Source organism: Chlamydotis macqueenii, chromosome 1 (assembly GCF_036417535.1).
Source record: "Chlamydotis macqueenii isolate bChlMac1 chromosome 1, bChlMac1.mat, whole genome shotgun sequence".
In the NCBI taxonomy this organism is placed as follows: domain Eukaryota; kingdom Metazoa; phylum Chordata; class Aves; order Otidiformes; family Otididae; genus Chlamydotis; species Chlamydotis macqueenii.
In genome coordinates, this window is record NC_141556.1 from 95,892,712 (window position 1) to 95,905,945 (window position 13,234).

General features: G+C 45.1%; 1 protein-coding gene across 2 annotated transcripts in view; it reads left to right on the forward strand.

Moving 5' to 3' along the window:
- The first annotated feature begins 577 nt into the window (after window positions 1-577).
- The window catches only part of ALCAM (activated leukocyte cell adhesion molecule), a 121,041-nt gene continuing 108,384 nt past the window's right edge, over window positions 578-13,234 (forward strand). For both annotated transcript variants that reach the window (XM_086762424.1, XM_086762433.1), the window contains exon 1: window positions 578-1,368. In XM_086762424.1, coding sequence (XP_086618550.1) covers window positions 1,272-1,368 — 97 coding nt within the window. In that variant the 5' untranslated portion in view covers window positions 578-1,271. The remainder of the gene's footprint in view (window positions 1,369-13,234) is intronic.

A 13,234-nucleotide genomic window follows, 5' to 3' on the forward strand; every position in this document is an offset into this window, starting at 1 on the left:
ACATCATCACATGATGAAGTGAGAGAAAGCACTTGACACTTTGGATTTCACTACTAGAAAGTCCCTCTGGAGAGGCGACATGATGTGCATTATTCATATTTTTAGATTTTGGACATCAGGCTTACTTCATATGACGGCGTGGGCTACATGTTGATCACACCGTACTGTTAGCCGAGAAACTTGCTGTGTGACTTCAGGGCGCTTAATCTCCCCCCCTGCGAAACAGCTCCGCTGACTCAGACCGAAACGGGTGGAGAATAAAGCGCCGTGCATGAAAGCTCCGTTGCTGGATCACATTACTTTGAGGAGGAATCTTTTTGACCTGCAGGGCAGCCGACTTCCCGAAGTGCCGAATGATCCCTCCTTCGCCCTTCAGCGCGTTTCTTCACGTAACGAAGAGCGTCGTGAGCTCCTTTCCCTTCCCTTTACCCAATCCTTTGCTAAATGAGTTAAATCAGATTAAACTGATTGTTATTACCTTTGCTTCTTTTTTTTTTTTTTTCTTTTTGGCTAGGGAGAGCATAGCACAGGACCCACTGCGTTTCTAAACACACAACAGCATTGCGATTAATTTTTTATCTTTGTATTTGAAACACCACCATCCAACACGCACCCCGAGCGCAAACCCAGAAGCGAAGCCCACGCCCCGAGCAGAACCAAAGGACGGCTGGGCGAAGCGGGGGGGGCGGAGGATCCGCTGCCCCACATGTTCGCCAGCCCCAGCGCCCCTCGCCCCACGGTCCCCGGGGCAGCGGCGCATCCCCCGAGGGAGGGACAGGCCGGGGGTGGGGGGGTTGGGGGACGTCGCCCCTGCGGCGAGGGCGGCTGCAGCCCGGGGCGAGGGGGCGGCACCGGCTGCCCGCGGGGTTTCCCCCCGCCCTGCCGCCTGCGCGCCGGGGGGGCGGGGGCACGGGTGGCGGGGACGGACGGGGCGGGCCAGCGCCGGCACTGCGCGGCTCCGCCTTTCCCAGCGCGGCTCTCAGTCTTGGAGCGCCGCTCGCTGCCAGAGGGAAGCGGCCACCTGCTCCGGTGCGGAGTCGGTTCTCGCTGCGCGCCGAAGAGGGGAAAGCAGCCGCGCCGCAGCCCGCGCCCGGGAAGTTACCGCTCCTCCTGCCGCCGGGAGAAACCTGCTGTTGCCGCCGCTGCCGCCTCCCGGGCCTCGGAAGGGGGAGAAGTCGCCGCCCCGCTCCGCTGCCGGAGGGAAGAGTCCCCGCGGGCGCGCCGCCCCGCTCCGCCACCGCCTCCCGGTCCCGCCGCGGGCAGGCGGGACGATGGAGCCCCCCGCCGCCGCCGCCTGCGCCTCCTGCCGCCGGCGCCCGCCGCCGCCGCTGCTCTGCCTGCTGCTCTCAGCCCTCTGCCTGTCGCCAGGTGAGCGGCCGCCCGCCCGCGGGAAGCGGCCGCCGCGGACCGCGCCGTCCCGGCCGCGCGTAACTTGGCGGAGGAGGCGGGGGGGGGGACGACAGGGGGACGGGACAGGACCGGGGCCGCAGGTGGCGGTTCCCGCCCGCCCCCCCCCCCCCCCCCCCCCCGCTTTCCCTTCATGGGGGTGCCCCGGCACCTACCACGGGTCTCGGCGTGACCGTGCGCCGGGGGCGGCTCCCGGCCGTTGGTGCCCTCCGCGTCCCGTTTCGTCTCGTTGGCGAGCGGGCGGGGTGGGGACCTGGTCCCCTTCTGCCCCCGCCGCTGGTCCTTGGGGCGGGCTGATGCCGCCTTTCCTACGGGGGAGAGGCAGGAGCTGCCCTGGCCGTGGGGAGGGCGTGGGGCGGGGGTGTAGTGGTCTCGCCTTTCCCCGTGGGAAGCGGTGGGTCCCTCCGGGGCGTTGTCGCCGGGCAGAGGTGGCGGGCGCTGATCCCCCCCCCCTCCCCCCCCCGCGGGAAGGAGAGCCGGGGCTCGGCGCGGCGCCCGTTTCCCTTTTAGGCTGAGCGACTCCTCTGCCGAGCCAGCCCTTTCTGACTTCGGCCGTTCAGCCGCTTCCCCTCTCCCCGCAGCTTCCGCGCTGCCGGGAGCCCGGCGCTCCCCGGGGTGGGGTGCGTGTCCGGGGCGCGCCGTCGGCGCGGTTGCTCCCCGGCAGCCGGCGGGTGCGTGGCGGGGAGCGGCGTGGAGCAGCTCGCCCCCCCCCCCCCCCCCCCCAACCACGGGCGCGGGCAGCTGCCTGGTGGCAGCGCTGCGTGGGATGGGGTTGCTCCGGCGGATCGGGCTCGCGTGGGTCGCTTCTCTACGCGTCGTCGTCCGTGTCCCACCCCCCCCCCCCCCCCCGTCAAACCACTCTCGAGGCGTTGGGGAAGCGGGAAGGCGCAGGGAGTGCTAAACACCCTAATTGTTCTGGGAATATTTTTTGGCCGCGAGGTGTTTGTAGCCTTTATTTTGTAAATATTGAGCGTGGAAGGCAAGTCTGAGGGGAAAAGCTGTGAAGTGAGGAGTTCCGCATTCAGCGCGGAGACCGTCTCATTATTCTTGTAGAAAGAGCGTCAGCCTGTGGTAACATTTTGTATTGCTTTAAGAAATGGCTTTTGCCTTTCTGCGTCTGCCTTTGCAACAGCGGAGGGTTTGCAGAAGTGTTGGGAGTTGGTGGTTTTTCATTCCTGGCCGCTGCCTTGTTACTACGTGCTCTCCAGTTAACCATTTACAGGCAGCGTGCTCTCATCGGAACGGAAGATAAGAACAGACCTTTCTCGCAAAATGTATTTATGTTTATTTTGTACAAGCTCTGGTTAAGTAGAAAGCGCCCTGCACCAATAAAGTAAGGCTGCCGAAGTTGTAATTTAGATTAGAATAGTAAAAAAAGCTCCGAACAGAACCAAAAGCAATATTGGAAGCGTAAGCAATATGTCAGGCTGTTCTGCCAGGCTCTTGCTTTCATAAATACGGTGTGTAGTCACTGTGGGACATAAACTCTGCCGCTGAGACTGATAATTATTACAAAGAATGCTTGTTTCTGTGATGTGGAGAAAGTCTTCAGGAAAGATTGTTCATTTTATGCAGTCTTAAAGGCATGTGTAGTATCCAGAGAAAGCACCTCAGCTTCTAAGAAGCAAGACGCATCCCCTGTGGAGGGATCCATCCTAGTAAATACAAAACGATCTCTCACTGATTGTATGACTGTCTACTTTTTCTCCTTGAAGGAAACGTGAAACAGTAAAATGTTTTATCTTGAGGGTCGTGTTGATGGAGGTGTATAAAAAGATGGGATTTGACCACCAGTGATCTAAATAGGGTGGAGGTAAAACCATTTTTACCTGATTCTTTCTGCTCTTCATTTCTTCCGTGCCCCCTCAAGGAGAAGCTCAGGCTGACTGTGTAAGCAAACACCAGTGGGGAACAACCAGCCCCACCTCAGCTTGGAAACTTTCCCCACAGTACTGACAATATCTGGAAAGCCTAATACAAGATTTAAGCCTCTAGTTCACTGTTTATTCTGAGGAGTATAAAAGATACTTACATAAAAAAATATCTATTAAAAGGTCTTGATATTACTGTATACTTCACATTTCTTTTTCTTTGTTATCTCGGCTGTTTTAGACGATAGCTAATTTTCTGTCATCTACAACAAATTCTGGATATATTACTCCTATATCATGGTGCTTGGCTTTTGGGAGTTCCATTGCAGGTTTGCATGTGGAAAGCAGTAGATAAGCTATTAAGAGCACATTAAAAGCTGATGTGCATCAGGTGTAGATCTCTCCAGCAATATTCAAGCTGACTGGGGATCCCTTTGAGAAATTTTTAGTTTCTTTCTTCACAGAACGGACTGCTTAGGAATATACCCATTAAAAAAAAAAAAAAAAAAAAAGGAGAGGCTCCAAGTCTGCATTTGGTACTAGGAGGCTAACTCTAGGTTAGATTAGATGAGAATACTACTTAAAATCTCATGCTTTTTTAGAGGAGATGACAGTATATGAAAAGGAAGTCAGCTTTTAATCAGAAGCTAATTATGACCTTGGGAAAGCTTCTCTCTCCTTCCACTTTCTGGTGAATTATAACTGAGAAGCTCAGAGTCTCTCATACCGTGTTTTATTACTAGAGACTTGTTACGTGTTGCTATGTTGCGTAAGGCTAGTTGGACTGTAACAGGTAGTCTTCTCATTCACAGGACATTTACTGTCTTCTCACTCCTGTCTGCGATTTTTTCCTAGTGTATCTTTTTTTTTTTTCAGACTGAAGTCAGGAAACATCTGCAACACATATATATATTTTGATATGCTGTGTGTCTGTGGTCCAATACACAGGTAGAAAAGCCATATTTTAAGTGAGCCATAAATTGTTAAATTGTTTGCTTTCAGAAGTGTTTGATATGTTCAATTTTTTTTTTTTTTTGTGTGGATATGCTAAAAAGCCTCACAACATAATTTTTTTTTTTCCTTGTGCTTTCCCCTCCTCTGTTGGGTTGCTAGCACTTCTCATAAGGCAGAGGGCAACAACAGAAATCATACAGGTCTGTAAATCTCTGAAATTTCAGCCCATTGATTTTTACTGGATAAAATATGTGTTGTTATGTTCATGAAATAAATATCTCTAAGTTATATTTAATTCCAAGATATCTTATTTCTACTTTCCAACCTGTGTAAAAGTAATGCCCTTCCTTACAGTACCATCCATTTTCCTTCCTGAAAGTAACCTAAGATGCTAATGTGTAATCCCAGGGTGAATAGTTTCAGCTGTCTCTGTAGTAGAAGTTAAGCTATTTGTTGGCTTATTTCCAGCGGAAAGTTTTGGGGAGCAGAGTCTCTAAATATTTATGTCAGGTGACACAGGAAGAGGAAAATAAAGAAAATAGCATTAAATGTTTTACATAATGCAAGTTACATCTGCGTGATCAGGATAAACCTGGCTTTTCCATTTTCTTACGAATACCCTACTACTACCCTGTAGTGTGGTTTGTAGTCTTAAGCTGTAAGTGTGCTCACTGCAGATTTCCGTAACATCATCTCTCATGACATATGGTGCAGAAGGAGCTCGTATAAAAACAAGCATTACTGTGGTGACAATAGCTTTAATGTTTTGGCTGGTCATACCACATCACACCACCTTAGGTTCCTACCACAGGGGCTCTCTGGAGAGCATTTTGTGTCAAAGTGGTTTTGCACTGGTTGAGTGAAACAAAAACAGATTGCACAATAGGAATCTGGGGGGGAGCCAGGCCTACCTGTGTATACTTTGAGCCTACTAACAGTTGAGAGTCTGAATGTGCTAGCTTTGTAGAAACTATAATTTGTAGTAGGATCTCCTAACACTGGATAATTGTTATTCAGTTTCCCCTTTTTATGACCTGCACTATGTGACCGTAGGCACGATGGTCACAGATAAGCTGTTTCAAGGTCTGATCTGCAGTGCTTGTTCCACTACTGTTGCACACTGTGGAAACTTTTTTTTTTCACGTCACTAATAGTGTGGGGTTTTAGTATAGTCTTATTTCATTCTGTAAACTCTGATACAGAGCTAGACTTTACGTAGTGTTTTTTGAGAAATACTGCTTTATCTAAAAACCATAATCTTCAAGCTCTCTCTTCAGTGCTCCTGAAGGTTCTTCTGGACTGGCTAGCATATAGCTTTTTCATCTGGTAATACAGTCATTTTTTTTTTTATTAGAACATGCATGTAAAACTGTGAGGCCATGCTTGTAAGAGAACTGAGGACCTGTTGCAACATGCTGATTTCTGTCGAGTTTCTCTGCTTTCAAGAAAAATAGTTATGCTTTCATGCACCGATGCTCAAATGAGAGGATCTTCAAGAACCGTAAGTTCTGTAGGGTGATAATTAGAATTGACTCAAGCAGAGTGTGATTTTTCCAGGAGCAACTAAACAACTCCCCTTGATTTGAAATTGTTGAACATTATCTTCCCTGAAGACAAGGCTTTGACCTACATGTTCTTTATCTTGGTATCTTTTCTTTAATAAGAACAGGATGAATATTAAAGGAGGCTGTACATGCCTGTACATTTAATATACTTGAAAATGAATCTCATCTTTCAGAGAGGAGATTGCAGTGCAACTAGTATGCTGGCAATCCACTACTGGCAGCGATCGGATAAAATTTCTTTCTCTCTTTCTTTTCTGGTTTTGTTTTTTTTTTTTTTTTTTTTCTTCCCCAGTGTGTTTTATTGAGGGTGGCTTGAATGGCAGTCAGTGCTACCCCAGCGGATGTTAATCTACCCCTATAAAGTGGCAGCTCTTTTGAGGAATATCTGTCTAGCTTAAGATTAAATAGCTTTTCTTATCATGTGTATAGGTCTCCAGAAAGGCAAATAAATATTTAAGTATTAAAACAACTGCTGCTTCTACTGAGCTGATATTTTTGTTGTTGATAAGAAATATGCCTCTTTTGAGAGGTGGAAAAAGTGATAAAACAGTGGAGAGGGCGAGAGAGAGTGCCTGCAGCTTTAGGGTATGATTTTTAGAGGTTATCAGGAGTTAGAACAGTTCTGTAGCGTTTGGTTAGAAAGCATTTGAAGTGCTTTTGATAGCAGTGGAAATACTAAGCTGTTCCCTTGATGACAAGCAAAAAGTGCATTCGGTGATTTAATGAGTGTTTCAGCAGTCTGTGTATCCATATCATCTGTTTTCAATTAAGTTGTACTCTGTATGATTAACCCCTTGTTGTGAAGAAAAACTTCAAATGCTCGAACCGCATTCATGCGTTGCATTTTGTGCTGTGGTAGCCCCATCTGTAGCACCTCCTAGCATGATAAAATATGGGTATTGGTCATAGCAATGTTGCTCCTGAGGGAAAATGCTCAAACCAGTCAAATTTTAAACCTCTCATCAAGTCTCATGGACAGCAGAAGTCCCCAGGGCTGGGGCCCTGGCAGGTTGGTGATATTTTGGCGTGTGTCAGAAGCACTACGTGGTGGCTGTCCCCTTCCTTCAGCTAGCTCTCTCATACAGTGTACCTGATGGATGCATCCCAGCTGTTTGGGTTGGAAAGGTTTGGGGTTTTTTTGTTTGTTTTTTTTTTGTTTTTTTTTTTTTAACAGAATGTTGATTTTGACCATAGTTGGCATTTTTTTAAACTTGAAGAGATGTCAGCAGCTAATTCAATAGAGGGAGCTCCGCTGCCTTACTGTTAGAAGCAGCGCGTCTCTGCTTTTCCCAGATCTCCGTCTTCAGCTTGAAAGTTATGTTAAAAGTCTTTGCTCCTTAGCAGTGTTCTGTGGTGCCAGGCTTTGTTTCTGAAAGCATCTTACTGCGTCACAGGCTTCCTGTTGCATGAAAGAGGAGGAAGAAGGACAAACCTGAATCACGTAATAGGCAAACCCAGAAAGATGACTCAGAGATACTTCTCTTTTGCAGTAAGGCATTGTCTGTGTTTTAAATGGATGCATTACAAAATCAGGTTTTTAAATTACCTTTCCTTATCTGTCAGGGGACTTCATGGAGAAGCTCAAAGAATTATAATAAAAAGAGGGTACTTTCCAGGGATGAAATGAGCTGACAGTGGTATTGCATGAAAGAGGGTACAAACAGGATAAGGGAACGATGGCACTAGGTAAGACTGTTGTGGCGAGAGAGAGCTAGAACGCTTCTAATAAGATGTATGAAGTAGGACCTTTATTTAACAAAAACTATTCTTTCAGTAAGTTCTAGGATCATAAAGGAAGACTGGACTATATATGCTGTTCTGCAAACAGACTCTGGATTCTGGGCTGCTGTAAAAGAAAGCCGGCTTAGGTGTGTGCTGGTATGGTTTTAACCCACTCTGTGTCTCTGATACAGAAACCAGTACATACAGAAAGCTGGTAACTGTTCTGCAAACCTATGTCTTTATTTTTTTTGGATCCTTTAGTTTTTAAAATATTATTTCTCATCAGACTATTTTGAAACAAATTATGAAGCCCCATTAAGGACCAGCCCCTTCTAAAAAAAAAAAAATTCCTTTAAATCGAGTCATCTTCAAGTAAACTTGGGTCATGAACTCAGTATTCTTCAATTGGATAAATCTTGCTCAAATGCCATTTATCACTTCACCTCCTGTAGAGGTTGTGTATTTTTTTCCTAATTTTTCCATTTAACTAGAGAAAATAACCATATATATTGGGTGATGAAAGAGATGTAGCTTGTATAGAGCTAAAGTTAAATGTGGTGTTTTACATAACTGACGTATTTCAGGTTTTTGTTGGGTTTTTTGCATGTGAGTTTTTGAGGTTTTCTTTAGAAAGTGGTAAAACTTATTTTTCAAGAACTCTCTGTTGGATTGAGTGAGTTTGTCACACTGACCAGGAAGAATAGCTAAGGCTCGTGTTTTAGAAGGACAAGAGAGTTGATGCAGTTTGTGGAGTGGAATGGTGATCGCATAAGACTCTGTAACTGGGTAGCTTACAGAGAATACTCAGTTTGAACTTGGCTTAAAAATGGACACTTGAATGCAAGTGTAAGGTTGTAATGTTATTTGTGAGATGTGGTTCTTTGATTGCAGCTTCTGAGTTACTTTACTGTTGATCATCTAGAGTATTAGCCTAGATATTACTCTATTTTGACATGGAATTTTGTTTCATGAAATGTAGAAACCAGCATGTATTGAGCAAAGTGAGTTCTATGACTCATCCAGATAAAATCATGTTTGTTGGCTTATTCTAATTGTTTTGGAGAGCAGAGGTGAACTTAACAGCTTTTACCTACAAAGCCACACATGGAACAGAAAAAGAAGGATGAAGAATATTAATATTAAGGCAGGATTTTGGGAACTTTAGTGTAGCCATGTAATGTCAGAAGAGAGAAGGATTTTGAATCGATTCCTTCCTTCTTGGTACTGCACATCAGGTTCTATAACAAGTGCTTGCATATAGAGAAGATGACTGGGTAAGTATTATCTTAAAACTCACTCACTGACACAGCATTATGGGATTTGCTTTCTCAAATTTGGGAAGCTGAAAGTTTCTGATGCTGCCGCAAAGTGGTGTGCTGACAACTGGTGACGTAAAGCAAGAGAATATTTGCATCTTACACTTGACAGCTTGAAAGGTTAGTGAGGGGATAATTTTTCTAACTTGAATAACTGAGACTTCTGTGAAGTTTGTTTAACGTTACTCTTTAGTTCTCAAACTACTGGACAACTTATTCCTAATCTTGAAGCCTACCTACGCATAGAAACAAGAAGGAAGTCAGTATTATGAATGTCCCACCAGCTTCTGGTTTGTATGGATGAACTACGTTTCTTACTATTGTGTTTCTGCACAGATAAGAGCTCCTAGTAATGCAGAGCTTGCTGTGCAGGTAGTTCCACGGTTTGAAACAGTCACCAATATATAAGCAAATGATGACAATGACTTCACGTTGCATAAGTTTACATTTTGCATCTTTATTGCCGATGTAAGAGTGGGTTTTTTTTGTTAAACACTTAAAACTTCCAGAAAATGTTTTGCTCTAGTAGTTTAGCTCTTGACATGGTTTCTGTAACGAGGGTAACTGTTCTGCAGTTTAATTTGACCTTGCTCATCACACTACTGTTGAATGATGCAACAGGTCCTATCTTTGCTTTGAAGTTAATCCTTGGTATAACCTTTACACTACAGGTTTAACCCCAGTTAATGTGTGGTGCCCCAGAGCAGCAAGTTCAGGAGTGTCTGATGTCAGAGTGGGGCTTCTGAAAGTTCACCTGCAGGTTTGGGTAATGGTCAGGTTCTGGTATTTCATCCAGACTCAGTTGTGTCTGCAGGTCACTTCTTGCCATTGCTTATCACTTTCTTAACTATTCTGCAGTATTAAATCCAAAACTTCTGAACTTCTGCACAGCTTCTGGTGACAGCAGGGGAGAAGTCTAAAGCTTTTCAGATAGTAGAAAATGAGTGGCATGTTGCGAAGCTGATAACCTGCCTCTTATACATCCATGGGTACCCTTTTTCTTTTTTTTTTTCTTTTTTTTTTTTTTTTTTTTTGTTTAGACTCACAGAATCTATTTGGCATCTTCTATGCATCTTAACGTAGTGTATGCCTGCTTTGTTAGAAAGGAAGTTCTTTCCTTATCTCAAAATAGCAGTAGGCCCTTGGTGTCTACAGACACAAGGAAGCTGCTATAGAACCAGGGAAGGCAAATTTTTCTGGGCTGTGTGTGAAAATGTTGGTATATCAGAGGGCTGTAAGAGACATATCATCTCTGCCTGAGAGCCAAAGGATTAGGAGTGGAGGAGTGAGAGTTGTGTTTTTCTAGAAGTCTTTTCATGGGACCGTAGCTGGGTGCCAGGGCATGCTGGCAGTGCTAGGCTCTGCAGAGCCTGCTGTCTGTCATCATCCCACAGACATGGGGACTCGGACCACCACTGCTGCCACCATGGTGGTGATGGCAGCTTTGGAGTTACTCTTGGACAGCATGCGGTTCAAGAGGCAGAGGTCAGCCACTCTCTGAAATGGTGGTCACACATAGTGTTCATGGTGACAGCTTCCTTTCTACGGCATAAGAGGGGAAGGGTCTGTACTCCTCCCAAGCATGAGAAATTCTCTCCTTTTCCTGGGAGCATGCTTACTCTCTGAACTGCTGCGGAGAGGTATCTGCTTACTTTAGAGGCAGAGGGTTGTTTTCTCCTGCTCTGAATGACATACAGAGCACAACGGGGGTCACTCTTTATGTGATAATCATAATAATGATTATGTCTATCTGCAAGTAACAGCAGTGATAAGGAAGGGTGGGCTTCAGTGTACTTGGTATGCTTGCGATCTTTGGCTTTCTTTCCATTGCATCAGCGGCACAGGGCACAGAGGAATGAATAACGCAGTGTATTTCTTTGATGAATGCTGAATGGGTGAGTGTGAGCTGCCAGAAGCTTTATTCAGAAAGAAGCAGTGTTGTGAGGGATGATGTCCACACACTGGGGAGGAGAGGCAAGTGAACAGTTCTTAGCTGGAATTCACAGTCCAGTTTTACTAGATGTGGGAGCAGTTTTGAAGACTGAAGTAGATAGTTCAGCCCAAAAGCTTACTAATTTTCCTGGGCAGATGTAGTGATTTTAAACTGTTTCTTGAAGTGAATTATTGTTGCAGTTTTATATATGATTACTCCCAAGGACTACATACAAGCTTCACATCTGAAAGTTTTGTGTAAGTATACGTATAAAAACCTCGCCCTCTTGGTATGGTGGAGTGCCTTGTCTTACGTGTAGATTCTGTTTCACAGGAGCCTCAGAAATAGCTCACTCTTTCTTGCTTTTCAACTGGTTGCTAGTCTTCCCTCGAGATGTCCTCATCTGTAAACAGCAGTGATTGTTCTGAGAAGCTTTTAGAGCAGAGCGCCGAGCATGTTGGAGGGGACCATGACTCCTCATGAGGAGGCTCTCATCTAAATATGTTACTTTTTTGGACATACTGTACAGCACAGACTCTTTTCATAACCACAAGAGGAAGTTGGTGGCTCATAGTCTGCAAGATCTGTGATGGAGTGGTAAACTCCACATAAAACTTGAGGAACCCTGTTAATTGAAAATGGTAATAGAAACTTTAAGGGGAGTATTGAAATTAAATTTTTTTTTTTTTTTTTTTTGCTAAAACTTTCCATAAAGTCTGGATGGGGGTATTTTGGTGGGGTTTTTGTGTTTTTTGTTGGTTTTGTTTTTTCTTTTCTTTCTTTAAAGGTGGACCATTACTCTGTCTTTAGGAAAGGAGGGAAGGATAGGTACTAGAAAAGTTTTATCCAGATTTGCATTAATTCCAGGCATGAAGTTAGGATCTAAACTTTCCATCTACTAATAAAATGCTTGGCTCAGCAGTTTCCCATTATCTCCCTCAATGGCAACTTTAAAGGAAAAAAAAACCACAAAAGTTTCTTTGATTCCCTCTGCTTAGGAAAGACTGGGGACTGGATGTGGGTTGAGGGTTGGGCTTGGGTTTTTTTTTAGTATCACTTAATGAAAGAGATCAGTGGTCTCTGGAGTAAGAAGCACTGTATGCCAGGCTTTTCACGCAGTGGTGTTTGTAGGCGGAAGGAAACTGTTGTGAATTGGGATTGACAGTGGCTTTGGAGAGCCACTTTTCCCTTGGCCATGTCAGCACTCCTGGCTGTTAGGCCGGGGTGTTTCATTTCAGAGGATTTGAGTGGTCTAACCTAAACTCTGGTACTGCAGTGGTGAAAAAAATATTGGAGTTTCTTGGGGCATTCGCTCGAGCTACACTTCAGATATAGTGAATGCTTTGCGGCCTTCCTCTGCTTGGTAATACTGTGTTACAACTGGAAGGCTAGAAAATGTTATATGGTCTACTTCTGCAATGGATGCACATCCTTGGTAATTGCTATTGCCAACATGCTGTTTGTGAGTCCACAATGCTTAACCTTATGCAAATGATATTTGCAGATGTACCAGATGAATTGTATGTTAAAGAGCTCTCCCTCTGTCAGGGGTAGCCAAACTTTGCCTTGTGAGGCTCAGAGGGTGAGAATTGCCACACGATCTGAACCTGAACAGGATGCGTCCAGGTCAGAAGCTCAGGGAGGTCCAGTTCCCACCAAGACTGGGAGCAGGAGTTGTGATTTCTCTCAGATGGTATTTCTTCCCTCTGTTGTAGGAAGGGACTAGGCTCAGTGTTTAGTGACTCTCAACGCAGCCCAGCAGTGTCAGCCGGCACCAGCAGCTACTGCTGCAGCTGGGGAGTGTCCGATTTAGCCCTCATGTGTGCTTTAACTGTGCCTTCTACATGCTGTATTTCATATATCACCAGGTATGAGCTTTTCTACTGATGACACGTGAGTGGAGATTTAAAACTTTGTGAAGTGAATTGGCATGCAGATTCACACCGAGAGCGCTGCTGATTTTCTGCCATTTTATTTGGAGAGGAGTCTGAACTTGTCTTTCCAAGACCACGAGATAGGGGGAAAGATACAAAAATGGAATGCTGAAATTCTTACACACTGATTTTTATTCTCTTAGCATCTGATGCTTAAGGAAAAAAGTATAAGATCTTTGGTATAAAGAAAACAAAATAACATAATAGAGGTGGTTTTGATTTATAGGCTGCACTTGACCATCTAAAGATATTTGGAAACATTTCAAGCTGAAAAATGGAAAATATTTTTTGCTAGCATATTGCTTGCTAAACGTCACTGTGTCACTGACTAGGGTGTGTCTCTACGATCTCTATGTTTTGGAGAGCAAAGGCTTTAGAGGTGAGAACAATTAAGGAAAGTAGAATATTTAGAATTGCAAGAGCAGCACTTTGAATCTTTGACAAGATATCTTAATGTGAAAAGGAAGATGGATTTGTTTTATACTTAAGAGTTCAGTTTCCTCCTGCTGATCTGTAAGCAAATGTTTTTGAC